The sequence below is a fragment of the Trachurus trachurus genome (assembly GCF_905171665.1).
Source record: "Trachurus trachurus genome assembly, chromosome: 3".
In the NCBI taxonomy this organism is placed as follows: Eukaryota; Metazoa; Chordata; class Actinopteri; order Carangiformes; family Carangidae; genus Trachurus; species Trachurus trachurus.
In genome coordinates, this window is record NC_139893.1 from 1,765,501 (window position 1) to 1,782,979 (window position 17,479).

At 43.1% G+C, this 17,479-nt stretch overlaps 1 protein-coding gene across 1 annotated transcript in view; it reads left to right on the forward strand.

Moving 5' to 3' along the window:
- Positions 1–16,488, forward strand: part of dmxl2 (Dmx-like 2) — a 102,116-nt gene extending 85,628 nt beyond the window's left edge. Inside the window, exons 44-53 of the mRNA XM_083997445.1 lie at positions 2,548–2,634; positions 4,134–4,255; positions 5,168–5,309; positions 7,983–8,043; positions 8,178–8,305; positions 8,412–8,489; positions 10,142–10,233; positions 10,396–10,448; positions 12,063–12,280; positions 14,508–16,488. Of these exons, the coding sequence (XP_083853571.1) occupies positions 2,548–2,634; positions 4,134–4,255; positions 5,168–5,309; positions 7,983–8,043; positions 8,178–8,305; positions 8,412–8,489; positions 10,142–10,233; positions 10,396–10,448; positions 12,063–12,280; positions 14,508–14,720 (1,194 nt within the window). The 3' untranslated portion in view covers positions 14,721–16,488. The remainder of the gene's footprint in view (positions 1–2,547; positions 2,635–4,133; positions 4,256–5,167; positions 5,310–7,982; positions 8,044–8,177; positions 8,306–8,411; positions 8,490–10,141; positions 10,234–10,395; positions 10,449–12,062; positions 12,281–14,507) is intronic.
- The last annotated feature ends 991 nt before the right edge of the window (positions 16,489–17,479 follow it).

Here is a 17,479-nt window from a genome sequence, read left to right on the forward strand (position 1 = left end):
GATGTTCAATTTTAGAAGTTCAATTTTAGAAGTTCAGGTTTAGATGTTCAGGTTTAGACGTTCAATTTTAGAAGTTCAGATTTAGAGCGTCAGGTTTAGATGTTCAGGTTTAGACCTTCATGTTTAGACCTTCAGGTTCAGACGTTCAAGTTTAGATGTTCAGGTTTAGATGTTCAGGTTTAGAGCTTCAGGTTCAGATGTTCAGGTTTAGATGTTCAAGTTTAGACATTCAGGTTTAGACCTTCTGGTTTAGAGCTTCAGGTTTAGACGTTCAGGTTTAGATGTTCAGGTTTAGACCTTCAGGTTCAAGTTTAGATGTTCAGGTTCAGATGTTCAGGTTTAGACCTTCAGGTTTAGACGTTAAAGGTTTAGATGTTCAGGTTTAGACCTTCAGGTTTAAACCTTCAGGTTAAGATGTTCAGGTTTAAACCTTCGGGTTTAGATGTTCAGGTTTAGAGCTTCAGGTTTAGATGTTCACGTTCAGATGTTCAGGTTTAGACGTTCAGGTTTAGACGTTCAGGTTCAGATGTTCAGGTTTAGACCTTCAGGTTTAAACCTTCAGGTTAAGATGTTCAGGTTTAGACCTTCAGGTTCAGATTTAAATGTTCAGGTTTAGACGTGCAGGTTTAGACCTTCAGGTTCAGATTTAAATGTTCAGGTTTAGATATTCAGGTTTAGACCTTCAGGTTTAGATGTTCAGGTTTAGACCTTCAGGTTTAGACCTTCAGGTTTAGATGTTCAGGTTTAGATGTTCAGGTTTAGACCTTCAGGTTTAGATGTTCAGGTTTAGACCTTCTGGTTTAGACCTTCAGGTTCAGATTTAAATGTTCAGGTTTAGAGCTTCAGGTTTAGACCTTCAGGTTCAGATTTAAATGTTCAGGTTTAGACGTGCAGGTTTAGATGTTCAGGTTTAGAGCTTCAGGTTCAGGTGTTCAGGTTTAGAAGTTCAAGTTTAGACGTTCAGGTTTAGACCTTCAGGTTTAGATGTTCAGGTTTAGACGTTCAGGTTTAGACCTTCAGGTTTAGATGTTCAGGTTTAGACCTTCAGGTTTAGACGTTCAGGTTTAGATCTTCAGGTTTAGACCTTCAGGTTCAGGTTTAGATGTTCAGGTTCAGATGTTCAGGTTTAGATGTTCAGGTTTAGATGTTCAGGTTCAGGTTTAGATGTTCAGGTTTAGACATTCAGGGTTAGACGTTCAGATTCAGACGTTCGGATTCAGATGTTCAGGTTTAGATGTTCAGGTTTAGACCTTCAGGTTCAGATGTTCATGTTTAGAAGTTCAGGTTCTGATCAGCACCACACTGGGTGAATCCATTTCCTCTCCAGCTCAGACTCTCAGCGGCTCCTCTGGAACTTTTCTTCTTCCTCTTCTTCTTCTTCTTCTTCTTCTTCTGGCTTTGAGTCTTCTCGTGCTTGGATCTAACTGGTTCTGGTCTCTGCCCTCTCACCTCTCACCTGTCAGCTGATCCACCAATAACACGTCTCCCTGCGTCTCGCTGCTCCTCCTCCTCCTCCTCCTCCTCCTCCTTCTCCTCCTTCCTCCAGCTGGACTCACTCTGCTGGAGCTACAGCTAAACTCAGAGTCGTCTACTAACGTGCATGTTCACTGTCAGGCTGCTGGTGACATGGAGGACAGAAACTCTACCGGCCCAACTCCTCTGATTGATTAACTCTGATTGATTAAAGGGATTTCACCCAAAATTGAAATTTCTACTCACCCTCATGTGGACTAAGGGCTGGGAGAAGTTTCAGAGTCCTCCGTGGCTTCTCTGCGTTACAGGGGGTCTCGGCGTAGCAGTGCATGTCCATATAACGGTTGCAAATGGATACCAACTGTCTTCGTAACAAAAAGACACACCAAAAAACATCCAAATACCTCCATGCTGCTCGTATGTAATGTCCGTCTTGTATTGAAGCCCCGAAATGCGAAACTGTCCTATATTTCAAGCTTGTTTTATAGCGGAAGCTCCTCGAAGCTCCTCTTCCAGTTTCGTCAAATTTTGACGAACTGGGAAGAGGAGCTTCCGCTACAAAACAAGCTTGAAATATACACTTATTTAATTTTTTTCGGGACAATTTCGCATTTCGGGCCTTCAATACAAGACGGACATTACATACGAGCAGCATGGAGGTATTTGGATGTTTTTTGGTGTGTCTTTTTGTTACGAAGACAGTTGGTATCCATTTGCAACCGTTATATGGACATGCACTGCTACGCCGAGACCCCCTGTAACGCAGAGAAGCCACGGAGGACTCTGAAACTTCTCCCAGCCCTTTGCCCACATGAGGGGGAGGAGATAATGAGTGAAATTTCAATTTTGGGTGAACAATCCCTTTAACTCTGATTGATTAACTCCACCTGTTAGTTAATGAATGTGGCTGAACTTGTAGTGGGATTTTCTATAGCGTTACTTCATGTGCAGGTGCAGGGGATCTGAAATCTGGTGTTAACTGCTTTAATAACCAGATAATATTAATTATGAGTTAATGAGGAGCAGCTGTGATTAGTTCGGACCTTGATGTGTGTGGTTCCTCTGCTCCTGCAGGTGGAGGCCGACCTGGGATACCCCGGAGGAAAAGCCAAGATCATCCACAAGGAGTCTGACATCATCATGGCGTTCGCCATCAATAAGGTCGGTTTTAATGCGTGTGATTAAAGCGATACGCCAACTTCTTCTTTTTTTTCGTGTCTTGCCTCACTCCCGAGTCCATGACCAGCAGATAGACACCATCCTTTCCACTGTGCGTGCAGTAACAAGGGAGATACGGGCAGAGCTGGCGCACCGCTAATTAGCTTAGCTCAATCACTGGAAGTGTATGGGTAGTGTTAGCCTGCCTCCACCTAAAGTCACTAATTAGCTTAGCTCAAACACTGGAAGTGTATGGGTAGTGTTAGCCTGCCTCCACCTAAAGTCGCTAATTAGCTTAGCTCAAACACTGGAAGTGTATGGGTAGTGTTAGCCTGCCTCCACCTAAAGTCATCAGAGAAACTCTTCAGCAACTCTAAACGGAAACCGGCGGGCCGATCTTCGTCTCAGAGCTGACAAAACTCTCCGGTAAGGCATCTTGAGCGGTCAAATGCCGCTGACGGGACGAGATCGGTCAAAACGGAGGGTTCAAGCAAAGACGCTTTATTTTGGTTCAAGCTAGCTACATCGAGGGTAGGTTAGCTTCCTATTTCAAAGTAAAAGCACAAATTATATCGTCATGGTTTTCTGTATGTAAAGGGCAACGGGTGTTTTATTTTGTGAAAGTAACCGGAAGTGCGTTGGTCACAACGGCTAGCTTGAGTAGCACCAAATTCGTCCGAACAAAATTGTAAACAACTGGTATTTAGACAAATTACCGAGACACTGCTGATCTAAACGGCTACTTTCTCACCTAAACATGTTTGAAATGTGGATAAAGTGATATATTTACAGAGTTGAGAGCTAAAATGAAATCAGCTTCTGACTGCTGATTTCAGCTCGGGTAGGAGGCAGGCTAACACTACCCATACACTTCCAGTGCTTGAGCTAAGCTAATTAGCGACTTTAGGTGGAGGCAGGCTAACACTACCCATACACTTCCAGTGTTTGAGCTAAGCTAATTAGCGACTTTAGGTGGAGGCAGGCTAACACTACCCATACACTTCCAGTGCTTGAGCTAAGCTAATTAGCGACTTTAGGTGGAGGCAGGCTAACACTACCTATACACTTCCAGTGCTTGAGCTAAGCTAATTAGCGACTTTAGGTGGAGGCAGGCTAACACTACCCATATACTTCCAGTGCTTGAGCTAAGCTAATTAGCGACTTTAGGTGGAGGCAGGCTAACACTACACTTCCAGTGTTTGAGCTAAGCTAATTAGCGACTTTAGGTGGAGGCTAACACTACCCATACACTTCCAGTGTTTGAGCTAAGCTAATTACGGGCGATACGGCTCTATCTCCCTTGTTACTGCACGCACAGTTGAAAGGATGGGGTCTATCTGCTGGTCATGGACTCTGGAGTGAGGCAAGACATGAAAAATAATGTTGGAGTATCCCTTTAAAACCACTTATATTGAGATGTGGAGAATAACTTGAAGATACAAACGGACCTGGCGCCTCCTTTAATCTCCTCTCTCTCCTCCTGGCTCCTCCTCCTCTAACAGGCGAACTCCAACGAGATCGTGTTGGCGTCCACTCACGACGTGCAGGAGGTGGACGTGTCCACTCTGGTGGCCGTGCAGCCGTACACCTGGATCGGAGAAGACTTTGACAAAGAGTCACGCAGGTCAGAGCCACAGCACACAAAGACACAAAGTCACAGATACAACAACAACAACAACAACACAACACTGAAATGACATAAAACATAGACATAAGACAGTTTAGGTCAAGTCAGAACTCTCTGTCGGTCTGAAAGTCAAGGAGAGTTAAGTGTGTTTGTGGAGAGGAAGCAGCTTGTCCATAGCTCAGGAGCAGTAACAACCTGCACTCTGGACTCTCTGTTTATTCTTGACATTATTGCACTAGATAGATAGATAGATAGATAGATAGATAGATAGATAGATAGATAGATAGATAGATAGATAGATAGATAGATAGATAGATAGATAGATAGATAGAACTTTATTCATCCCGAAGGAAATTCTTCTGCCAGGATGCTCCAAAGTCTAAACAATATAACATACGCTACAAGTGCAAAAGGGAGCAACCTAGACATAGGTTAAATACTGTGCTACATAACTCCTACTGAACACTACTGAACCTCTGCACAAGTCACTTCTCCCCATTACAACTCCATTACCTCACTCGGCTGTATTCATTATAAGGTTTTTCTCTTCTGCATAATTTATCCTTGTGTAATTTTACCTCGCTCTGTTCATACAAGCTGTAGCCTATATTGTATATGCTTGCACACCTACACTGTGCAGTATCTCCAACCAAACAACATGTATATGTAGTTTTTCCTCTATTTAAATAATATTTTGTACATAACAGCACATATTTTAGTTTCATATATTCGTACATAGTGAAGTCTTTATATTTTTATTCCTTACTTCTTTACAGTATGCATCGTGTACATGTACCGATCAATAAAAAGTCTTATGTCTGAATAACATGATGAATCAGTCGGAGGCCAGACCAGAGGAGATGTGGTCTGGTTTTAGTCTGAACCTCTGTGTGTGTGTTTGTGTCTCAGCTCTGACGACATCGACCACCGCTCGTCTCACACCAACATCGCTCAGGCCAGCAGCTCCGTCCCCTTCGCTCCTCCTCAGATGCCCGTGTCGGCCTCGATGCCGTGGCTCGGCAGCGGCCAGACCAGCATGGGAGCCAGTGTGGTGAGACTCCGACTGCACACACACACACTCACACACACAGTGAAACCAAGCCAGCAGTGGCCGGTCTCGTCCACCAGGGGGAAACTGAGCTCTGTGCTGCAGCAGATGAATCAGGTTACAGTTTTTCTCAATTGCCAATACACATTATTTGTGGAAAGCTGCTTTTCCTTTTCTCTAAACTGTGAACTCAAACCTCAATTTTCAAGCTACATTCACAAAACCTCAGACTCTTCTTGCAAAACCAAACTTTCACCTCAAAGAAATTTAATCTGTGCCCAAAACTGAACTATGTTGTCAAATCGTGCCCCGAGTCAATCAACATTAATACAATAAACACTAAACACAATGCAGAGGACATGAAGCTGTAGAAATAAATGTTTGTTGTTCACTGTAGCTAAATGCATGTTGCAAAACAAAACACCTGTGCAATTAGCACTTGTACATAGTAAAAAAAAAAGCACAGAAAAAAGAAATCTTGTGCATTTAGCACTTGTATACAGTAAGCATAAAAATAAAGTACAAAAATACACAAATGAGAAGTGCATAACTCAGCCACAGCATCATTTCTCTGCACTGGATTAGGCCACAGGACTTCATCCTGAACTGGTTGATTTATTAACTGGTTTATATATCGTCGTGGGAATTTTGGTTCTGCCGGTGGCGAGTCAAAGAACAAGACAGGAGAGGTAGCATGCACCCAAGTTTATTCTCCATTCTCCACAGAGAAGGGGAGAAGGGAACAGAACACAGAACTACATGGCAGGTAGCAGTTCAGAGTAGTGCCCCAAGAACAGGGATTGCAGCCCCTTCTTATACCCCACTTTATGACTCTGTTACTCAACAAATGTCTACCCCAGTTGTTGGAAATTTACAGCCTAGATCAGTTAGTAAAGAAGGTTGTACATGGGTCATCCTAGTGTCCTTCCTCTGCCCCCAGGTTTATTGTAGTCACTACACAAATGTCTCCACTAATGGAGTTAACAGGATTGCTACATGGTCTTACTATAATTACTTCAAAGACCATGTTACCACTTATTACAAGGAGAATACTCATCACAGTAAATTTCCACCACAATATGTTCCCTCACATCATCAGCCACAAGTGTGATCAGTTTTGAGTTGTTCAACCGGTGAAACTTGTGCTTTAGTTGTGTTTGACTTTTGCCACCTGTGCTCAGCATTATGCAACACAGGTGCATCACAATGAAAATGTGTTGGTAAGATGTTAAAGTCTAAACAGGTGAAAAGTGACTGGTTCAATCAGTGGGTTCAGACAACAGGGTTTAGTGTTTTAGCAACTGAGGAAAAAGTGTAAATCCATGACCACAGACGTCAGAGTTGAGGTGTGAACTCTGAGGACCGGGACTCAGACTCAGACTGGGCTCTCTGTGTGTGTGTGTGAACGTTGAACTGTTATTGTTGTTGGATCGGAGCAACGTGAGCGCGGCCGACTAAACAGCTGTTTCTGCTGCGTCTATGGGATGGCCGGCTGTAAACACTGATAGCAGCCGCTCTCACAGCCGCGCGCCAAGGTACACATGTGCGTCACAGCGAGCGAACACACGGCCAGGGTTCTCCATGTCCCAGCCACCGATAAATGTTGGCTGTGATGTGATACTACGTGTATACTAGAGGTTGTGGAGGGTTAATGTTCCTGGATGACAGCGTGTGTAGCTGCAGAGAGCCAAGAACAGACACAACTGTGACTGTAGTGACTCTCATCTGAGACCAGAGCTGTAGAGATGAACAGCTTCAAATCAAATCAAATTAACTTTATTGTCCCAGAAGAGAAATTTGTCTTGCAAACTGCAAACATGAAATAAAATACAATACATGCATAGAGCTCACACACTGCAGGAAGACAGAGGAAACGTTAAATAAAAGGACAATGACGTCCACTAAGTCACTGGTTCCCAATCAAAAATTCAAAATCAAAATTAGATTTGTGCATATTGAAATTTTAAAATCCCAATAACACACCCAATTGCATAATCAAAATCAGACAACAGGAACAAAGAAACCTACAACCTACCTGCTTATAGGGGCATGGTAACAATGATGACACGACAAAGGGAAATGGACACAAAGATAAAAATAAGAATTAAAGGGATATTGTGTAACTTCTCCTGTTATCTATTCACGAAAATCGATTATTTCGTTCAAAAGTCTGTATGTTGGACAAGTTGTGAGCTGCACATTCACCACGCTATGAGATAATAACACAACGTTACCACACAGAGTTGTTTTAGAGGGAAATTCATGCAAAACCACTGATGCGCGTTGTCTTCAGGGACAGTTTTTCATCAACAGTCTCTGAATTTCCCTCTAAAACAACTCTGTGTGGTAACGTTGTGTTATTATCTCATAGCGTGGTGAATGTGCAGCTCACAACTTGTCCACCAGAGCGTTGTGGAGTTGTTGGATTGTGTATTTGATGAGTTTGATGAGTTAGAAACCAAGAAATCCCATAATGAGCCTCCGTAGCGTAGCTCTGAGCAGCTCACGGCTCTGCTCCACCGTTCTAAAAACAGCTTGCACCGACAATTAAAGGTAACGAACCTACTGTTATGACTATAGGGATTATGGCAATGGGCCAATTTGCCAAAATGTTGAACTATCCCTTTAAAGTGTATTAATTAATATGAATTCTGTTTTCATTTGTTTTTGTCTCAGATCATGAAGAGGAACCTGAACAACGTGAAGAGGATGACGTCTCACCCCATCTACCAGTACTGTGAGTTCCCACGTTCAAGTCAGTGTGAGTCAGGACGTCACTGCTGCACACGGTCTGTTATTTATCTGTGTGTGTGTGTGTGTGTGTGTGTGTGTGTGTGTGTGTGTGTGTGTGTGTGTGTGTGTGTGTCTCAGACATGACGGGGGCTCAGGACGGCAGTGTGAGAATGTTTGAGTGGAACCGACCTCAGCAGCTCATCTGCTTCAGACAAGCAGGAAACGCCAGAGTCACCAGGCTCTACTTCAACTCCCAGGGCAACAAGGTACACACACTCACACACACACACACACACACACACACACACACACACACACACACTGCAGTGCCTGTGTTTTGTTTTGTCTGAACTCTCTGTGTTGTTGCTGCAGTGTGGAGTCGCTGATGGAGAAGGTTTCCTGAGTCTGTGGCAGGTGAACCAGACGTCGTCCAACCCCAAACCTTACCTGGTGAGCACACACACACACACACAGACACACACACACACACACACACACACACACACACACACACACACACACACACACACACAAACACACACACACTATGGCAAGCCATTTTAACATTTAAAAGCCAGACTGGATATGTGTTGCAGACATTTGTAATTCAGTTTTGCCTCGTCAAAAAAGAACATTTCCGATATCCGCAACTACATTCTTCCTATCCGCAATTGACCTCTGGCTAAGCCCCGCCCCCTCCACTCACTCGGACAAACAGTCAACATTGGGTGACAGTTGCTATGGCAACAGCTGTCACAGTAGGAGACATTTCACAGGAGGCAATTATAATTTTTGGAGACAGAAAGATTAAATATCATGTTGAAGTCACCAAAACTTCACTTAGCTTTACTTCTATGGCTGTCGGTTGCCGCGAAACACAGATAGCGACGGGCTAATTTCTGTTAGCCCGTCTATGGAGTTTTACATTATACGTTAGCATTAAGCTAGCGGGCTTTATGCTTAGTTGTGATACTGGCTAACATCCAAACATCTCTCACAATATGTTGCCTCAAATACGTTGTTGACTTAACTTAGAACAGATGTAGACATCCTTGTTAAGTTTATCCACGTTTAGTTGGTGTTGTGGTGTCTGCATAACTTTATCCAGAGCAGACACTTCTCTCGGTTGAGATGTGGCTTGGGAAAAGGTTAAAAAATCCACCCCGTGGCCTCTCAGGATACCTAGTGTCAGAGTTGCATGTACCCCATGAACACCGTTTGACCATTTTAAACTTAAAATGTCAAGAAAAAACATATAAAAACGAATGAAAACTGACTAACTACAATGCATTTCAGTGGACGTGGAAGCAGAGAATGTCGGAGTGTATGGGCTAGCTATGCACACTGTGATTGGCTCATCGTGTTTGGGGGCGTGGCTTAGCCATAGGTCAATTGTCATTTCAGATCCACAACTACGTTCTTCCTAGGACAAATGACGTCACTTTCACCATTTGTGTGTATGGGGTTTGTCGTTACAGATATCTACAGTTCAGTTGCAGATATCCACTATGTGAATTACAGATATCTGTAACTGAATTACCACTAGTACTAATTCCAGTTTGAGATTATCTACAATTTGATTCTGACTAGTCATAATTCCAGTTCTAGATATCTTTAATTCACCTCAATTAAAGATATCTACATGTCCCTGTTCAGATATCTGTAATTAAGTTTTGACTATAGGCGAAATGACGTTGTAGATATCTGTAACTGGAATTAGTACTAGTCGTAATTCAGTTACAGATATCTGTAATTCACATAGTGGATATCTGCAACTGAATTGTAGATATCTGTAATGACAAACCCCATACACATGAATGGCAAAAGCGACGTAATTTGTCCTAGGAAGAACGTAGCTGCAGATATCTGAAATGTTCTTTTTGACAAGAGGCAAAACTGAATCACAGATATCTTGAATGAAAAATCCAACTATACAAAATGTAGTTACGACTAGTCAGAAAGACGTTGTTGATATCTACGATGTTAATTCCGGCGAGTCAAACTTAGCTTTTAAATGTTAAATCCGCTTGCCACACACAGACACACACATGCACACACACAGACACACACAGACCTCTGAACCTCTGCTCCCTGTCCCTCAGAGTTGGCAGTGTCACACTAAAACCTGCGGTGACTTCGCCTTCATCACCTCCTCCAGCCTCATCGCCACCGCTGGACAGTCCAACGACAACAGGTCAGCATCTGTGACATCACCACCACAGCTGTGACATCATCACCACAGCTGTGACATCATCACCACAGCTGTGACATCACCACCGCAGCTGTGACATCACACTGCTCTCCCCTGCTGATCAGCTGATCAATAATAACAATAATCTGATTTATTTCTCCACAGGAACGTCTGTCTGTGGGACACTCTGATCTCACCGAGCAATACCATGGTCCACGGTAAGAACACACACTCAGTCTGTGTGTGTGTGTGTGTGTGTGTGTGTGTGTGTGTGTGTGTGTGTGTGTGTGTGTGTGTGTGTGTGTGTGTGTCTGTGTCTGTGTGTGTGTAGGGTTGGGTACCTTTCACATTTGAACCGATAACAGTACCAATACTTTTTTTTTTTTCAGTCCATCTAGTTGAAATCTGGAACCAACTCACTCAGTGTTCCTCCGCACAGGCTCCGTTGGTTAGTTCCAGATCGGGTCGCGTCCAAGTAATAGTTACTTTCCTGATATAGTTACTTTTATAATGTAGTAATTCAGTTTCACGCAAAGGAGGAAAATGATGCACGCACATCCGACTAGTAGGCAGGTGCAGGACGAAAAAGAGGAGAAATGTCCGCACACTGCTAAATAGAGCTTCCAAAGTTTTCTTATTAATAAAAAAAAACGTTCGGAGCTCAGTTTCACCTCAGTTACTTTTTGGGTAAAGTAATTAGGAACTATTACTTTATTAACATTACTTTTTGAAAGTAACTCGCCCCAAAACTGATCGTCATGTATAGACGCACGTGTTGTGACGGTGCGTTCAGGTACCAATAGAACGAATCTCCTTGTTGTTTACAACTACTTCCTGGTAGAAAAACAGCATGAGAACAAATGTGACGGACGAGAGTTTCGCTATATTTATCTAATTTTTCATGTCACTATATCACCGTTTAGACTAATCTGATGTTTGTAAAGTTTATAAAACCAATGATTGGACAAACATTACTATTTACGTGTGCACATTTTTGTAATTAGTCATGGTTATCATAGATTAGCTGGGCTAACGGTTAGCTACCTGTTTAACTTTAATAACTCAGTGACTCAATAAACGCTCCATGAAAAAATATTTTCTCCAGCGGATATCTGAGTTCCAACATGACTGAGCTAACTGGAGTAGTTTCATGTCGTGTCCCACAACGGGAGGGTTTTAACAGCTGACGTCCTGCTGTTAGCTTAGCTACCGCCGTTAGCTTAGCTACCGCTGTTAGCTTAGCTGCCGCCGTTAGCTTAGCTGCCGCTGTTAGCTTAGCTGCTGCTGTTAGCTTAGCTACCGTTAGCTTAGCTGCCGCCGTTAGCTTAGCTGCTGCTGTTATCTTTGCAACTGCCGTTAGCTTAGCTGCTGCCGTTAGCTTAGCTACCGTTAGCTGTCCCTGTCAGCTGAGCCACTGATGCTTTCTAGACACTGTGATTCCCCCCAAAACTGAATAAATCCAACACATAGCAACACAAAACACACACACAGAAATATGTTTCTTCAATCATTTCAGATTTGTCTAAACGGTGATAGGGCGTGAAAAATATGATATATAGCTAAACTCTTGTTCGTTACTATTGATCTCATTCAAATTACGTGCTGGTTTTCTACCCGGAAGTAGAATGTAAACAACAAGGAGATTCGGTCTATAAAAGTACAGAATTTGGTACCCATCCCTATATGTGTGTGTGTGTGTGTGTGTGTGTGTGTGTGTGTGTGTGTGTGTGTGTGTGTGTGTGTGTGTGTGTGTGTGTGTGTGTGTGTGTGTGTGTGTGTGTGTGTGTGTGTATGTGCAGCTGTGTCACATTTGTGTGTCCTCCCCCCCTCAGCGTTCCCCTGCCATGAGAACGGCGCCACCGTGCTGCAGTACGCTCCCAAGCAGCAGCTGCTGATCACCGGCGGCAGGAAGGGCTTCGTGTGTGTGTTCGACATCCGTCAGCGGCAGCTGCTCCACACCTTCCAGGCCCACGACTCGGCCATCAAGGCTCTGGCTCTGGACGCCTTCGAGGACTTCTTCGTCACCGGCTCAGCAGAGGGAAACATGAAGGTAACGACGCAGGCAGAACAACTCACACCGCTGGACTCTGAACTTTTTATTTTAATGTTTTTCTTCTACAAAGTTTGTTAATTAATAATATGCTCAGGTTGAGGAGGACAGATGTTGTCGCCTCTGGAGCCAGATGTTTTCTGGATCAATCAGCAGTGTAGTGTTTTAGAGAACAAACAGAACTATGTTCAAAGCTGATTTAAAGGGATACATCAACTTTTTTTGTGTGTCTGTCTTGCCTCACTCCCGAGTCCATGACCAGCAGATAGACACCATCCTTTCTTAGCTTTATTAGCTTAGCTCAAACGCTAGCCTGCCTCCACCTAAAGTCGCTAATTAGCTTAGCTCAAACACTGGAAGTGTATGGGTAGTGTTAGCCTGCCTCCACCTAAAGTCACTAATTAGCTTAGCTCAAACACTGGAAGTGTATGTTAGCCTGCCTCCACCTAAAGTCGCTAATTAGCTTAGCTCAAACACTGGACGTGTATAGGTAGTGTTAGCCTGCCTCCACCTAAAGTCGCTAATTAGCTTAGCTCAAACACTGGACGTGTATAGGTAGTGTTAGCCTGCCTCCACCTAAAGTCGCTAATTAGCTTAGCTCACACGCTGGAAGTGTATAGGTAGTGTTAGCCTGCCTCCACCTAAAGTCGCTAATTAGCTTAGCTCAAACACTGGACGTGTATAGGTAGTGTTAGCCTGCCTCCACCTAAAGTCGCTAATTAGCTTAGCTCAAACGCTGGAAGTGTATAGGTAGTGTTAGCCTGCCTCCACCTAAAGTCGCTAATTAGCTTAGCTCAAACGCTGGAAGTGTATAGGTAGTGTTAGCCTGCCTCCACCTAAAGTCGCTAATTAGCTTAGCTCAAACTCTGGAAGTGTATGGGTAGTGTTAGCCTGCCTCCACCTAAAGTCATCAGAGAAACTCTTCAGCAACTCTAAACGGAAACCGGCGGGCCGATCTTCGTCTCAGAGCTGACAAAACTCTCCGGTAAGGCATCTTGAGCAGTCAAATGCCGCTAACGGGACGAGATCGGTCAAAACGGAGGGTTCAAGCAAAGACGCTTTATTTTGGTTCAAGCTAGCTACATCGAGGGTAGGTTAGCTTCCTATTTCAAAGTAAAAGCACAAATTCTATCGTCGTGGTTTTCTGTATGTAAAGGGCAACGGGTGTTTTATTTTGTGAAAGTAACCGGAAGTGCGTTGGTCACAACGGCTAGCTTGAGTAGCGTCGGATTCGTCCCAACAAAATTGTAAACAGCTGGTATTTAGACAAATTAACGACACACTGCTGATCTAAACGGCTACTTTCTCACCTAAAAATGTTTGTAAATATATCACTTTATCCACATTTCAGAGTTTAGAGCTAAAATGAAATCAGCTTCTGACTGCTGATTTCAGCTCGGGTAGGAGGCAGGCTAACACTACCCATACACTTCCAGTGTTTGAGCTAAGCTAATTAGCGACTTTAGGTGGAGGCTGACACTACCCATACACTTCCAGTGTTTGAGCTAAGCTAATTAGCGACGTTAGGTAGGAGGCAGGCTAACACTACCTATACACTTCCAGCGTTTGAGCTAAGCTAATTAGCGACTTTAGGTGGAGGCAGGCTAACACTACCTATACACTTCCAGCGTTTGAGCTAAGCTAATTAGCGACTTTAGGTAGGAGGCAGGCTAACACTACCTATACACTTCCAGCGTTTGAGCTAAGCTAATTAGCGACTTTAGGTGGAGGCAGGCTAACACTACCTATACACTTCCAGTGTTTGAGCTAAGCTAATTAGCGACGTTAGGTAGGAGGCAGGCTAACACTACCTATACACTCCCAGCGTTTGAGCTAAGCTAATTAGCGACTTTAGGTGGAGGCAGGCTAACACTACCCATACACTTCCAGCGTTTGAGCTAAGCTAATTAGCGACTTTAGGTAGGAGGCAGGCTAACACTACCTATACACTACCAGTGTTTGAGCTAAGCTAATTACGGGCGATACGGCTCTATCTCCCTTGTTACTGCACGCACAGTAGAAAGGATGGTGTCTATCTGCTGGTCATGGACTCGGGAGTGAGGCAAGACACGAAAAAAAAAAATGTTGGCGTAACTTTAACCTGTGATAGTTTGTTAATCAGATACGACATTGTAGAACAAAAAAAAAGCAAATATAAAAATAATATAAAACAAATAAAAACAATACTAATCACTAATCAGAAACATCTGTCCTCTGTGGTCTCCAGGTGTGGAAGTTTGCGGGCCACGGCCTGATGCACTCGTTCAGCACCGAACACGCCAAGCAGTCCATCTTCCGCAACATCGGCGCCGGCGTGATGCAGGTGGAGACTCGGCCGGGGAACCGCATCTTCACCTGCGGCGCCGACGGCACGCTGAAGATGAGGGTCCTGCCCGACCGCTACAACGTCCCCAGCAGCCTGGTGGTGGACGCCCTGTAGTAGCAGCCCTGTAGCCCCGCCCCCCCTGGAGAGGAGCGACCAATCAGAAGCTTCTTTCTGTCGCTACTAAACGCTCTCATCGGTCGGTGTTGGAAGAAGAGAAGCCGATCGATCCGGCCTCTTCCACCGTCTATAGATGTGTTCGCTCACAGAACCAGAACGACAAAGAAACAAAACGGAGCTGCAAATCTTTCTCCTCTTCCCTCCTCTTCCCTCCTTTCTCCTCCTTTCTCCTCCTCCAGCTGAATGAAAGCAAAGTGAAAAGTCGTTAAATACTTGATTTTAAAAAAAAGCTAGATTTATTGTAATTAATTGAAGAATCTCTCTCTATCTCTAAACTCGTAGAGTGTGTCCATAGGGAAGCTATGCATGTCCTGTTGTCGTCCCGCGGTGCATCACAGGTCTGTTGATAATAATAATAATAATAACTTAGTCGCTCTGTAACAAAAAGTTGCTCAAAACAAAACAAAACAAAGCAAAACTCTTAAAAAAGTTGTGTAATAACTGTAACTGTCGTCATTTTGTGCCCACAGCTGAAATCTCTCTTCTCTCTTAGCATCTTCTCTCTAACTGTTAACCAGCACTGTGGTTTGTTCTTGATCTTGAGTCAGTGGTTTCCAGTGTGATCGACTTGTTGGAATCTGCATTTTTTTTTTGTTTTTTTTTTGTTTCAATGGTTTTTGTTGCCCGGCTTCTCTTCTCTTCTCTTCTCTTCTCTTCTCTTCTCTTCTCTTCTCTTCTCTTCTCTTCTCTCTGCCCCTTATGGACCAAGTTGATGGTGCATTGCCCCACCCCCTACTCCCCACTCCCCACTCCCCTTCCCCACCCACTGCCGCTCACCTGCCTGTTTGTGTGGCAACGACGTCACTGCTAGAAACATTCCTGTTTTGGGGAGACGATTGATGTGTTTTTTTTCCTCTTGTGACTGTGATTTCAATGTTTTTCCTCCATCTGTCTGGTCCAAACCCCCCCACTCCACTCCACTCCCCCAGAGCAGAAACACAAAGGTTCACTTCTGGTTTTGCACAAGAATTAGTTTTTTTTTTTTATTATTTAAATTATTTATATGTTTGTGTCTGTTGTGTTTGGCCATTCCTTTATAAGACTATTTAACTTATTGCCTTTTATTTTAGGAATGTAAGAGGTTTTAACTGTATCTGTATCTGACTGGGAGATGTGCAGCACAGTCTACTGTATGTGTGTAAGTGTGTGTGTGTGTGTGTGTGTGTGTTACCTCGCTAGTTGTTTTTACTGTTTCATCCATAAGGAATAGATATTTGCACTCAAAATTCTGGAGACACTACAGTAAAAAGTTTTATTTCCAATAAAAAGGTTATTGAAGAAGAAAGAAAGAAAGAAGAAACTGTTCTATACAAATGAATGTCTGGCTTTATTTGGCCTAGTTAGTTAGTAAAAACGTTTGAAATAGTTTTAATATATAAATGATATAAATATATATATGAAATACCACGACAGCTTGTACAAACATGAAAGCATTTCTTTATTTTTTGGTTTGTATCATAACCGGCTGGATTAGTTGTAAACTTTTGTTAAGTGTGTGCGTACGGTATTTATTATTAAAGAGATTTGTGTTTCTCTCCCTCTCTCTGCCCACAACCTCGTCTACTGTATGAATCTGACCACTGTGTGTGTGTTTGTGTGTCCATATGTGTGTGTGATCAATACAACAGAAGCCAATAATAATAATATCACAGGTCGCTGCTCAGTTCGACCTTTGTAAAGTGAATAAATTATTTTATTTCATCAGGGTGATTGGAAGCTGTTGTTTTGATTTAATACTGAGAATAATAATATTAATAATAATAATAAATAAATGAGCAGGGAGCATTTCATTGTCTATATGTACAAGATATATGGGGGGGGGGGGGGGGGGGGGGGGGTACATCTGTATAAAAACACATCAAAGATCAACACCATGCAGATACAGTAACACTTTACAATAAGGTACACAGGATTAGAGTAGTTGGTAACACTTTATAATATAATTATACACACTATTCAAGGGATAGTTCAACATTTTGGCAATAATTTCCCTATAGTCATAGCAGTAGGTTCGTTACCTTTAATTGTCGGTGCAAGGTGTTTTTAGAACGGCAGAGCAGAGCCGTGAGCTGCTCAGAGCTACGCTACGGAGGCTCATTATGGGATTTCTTGGTTTCCCTCATCATCAAACTCATCAAATACACAATCCAACAACTCCACAACGTTCTGGTGGATAAGTTGTGACCTGCACATTCACCACGCTATGAGATAATAACACAACGTTACCACACAGAGTTGTTGTAGAGGGAAATACAGAGACTGTTTGCTGAAAAACTGTCCCTGAAGGCAACGTGCATCAGCGGTTTTGCATGAATTTACGAAATATCTTCAACGAACCTTTATCACGTGACGAAAATGAGACAAGACGAAACATAAATGTGGTCATGTGACGATAACTATAATAAAAATATATAATGCAATATTGTTGACGAATAAAAATGAGACTAAATGTGGTTTACAAAACAAAAACTCTGCAAAAATGTCAACATTTTAGTTGTTTTTTTGGAAATGCAGAGACTGCTTGATGAAAAACTGTCCCTGAAGGCAACGCGCATCAGTGGTTTTGCATGAATTTCCCTCTAAAACAACTCTGTGTGGTAACGTTGTGTTATTATCTCATAGCGTGGTGAATGTGCAGCTCACAACTTGTCCACCAGAGCGTTGTGGAGTTGTTGGATTGTGTATTTGATGAGTTT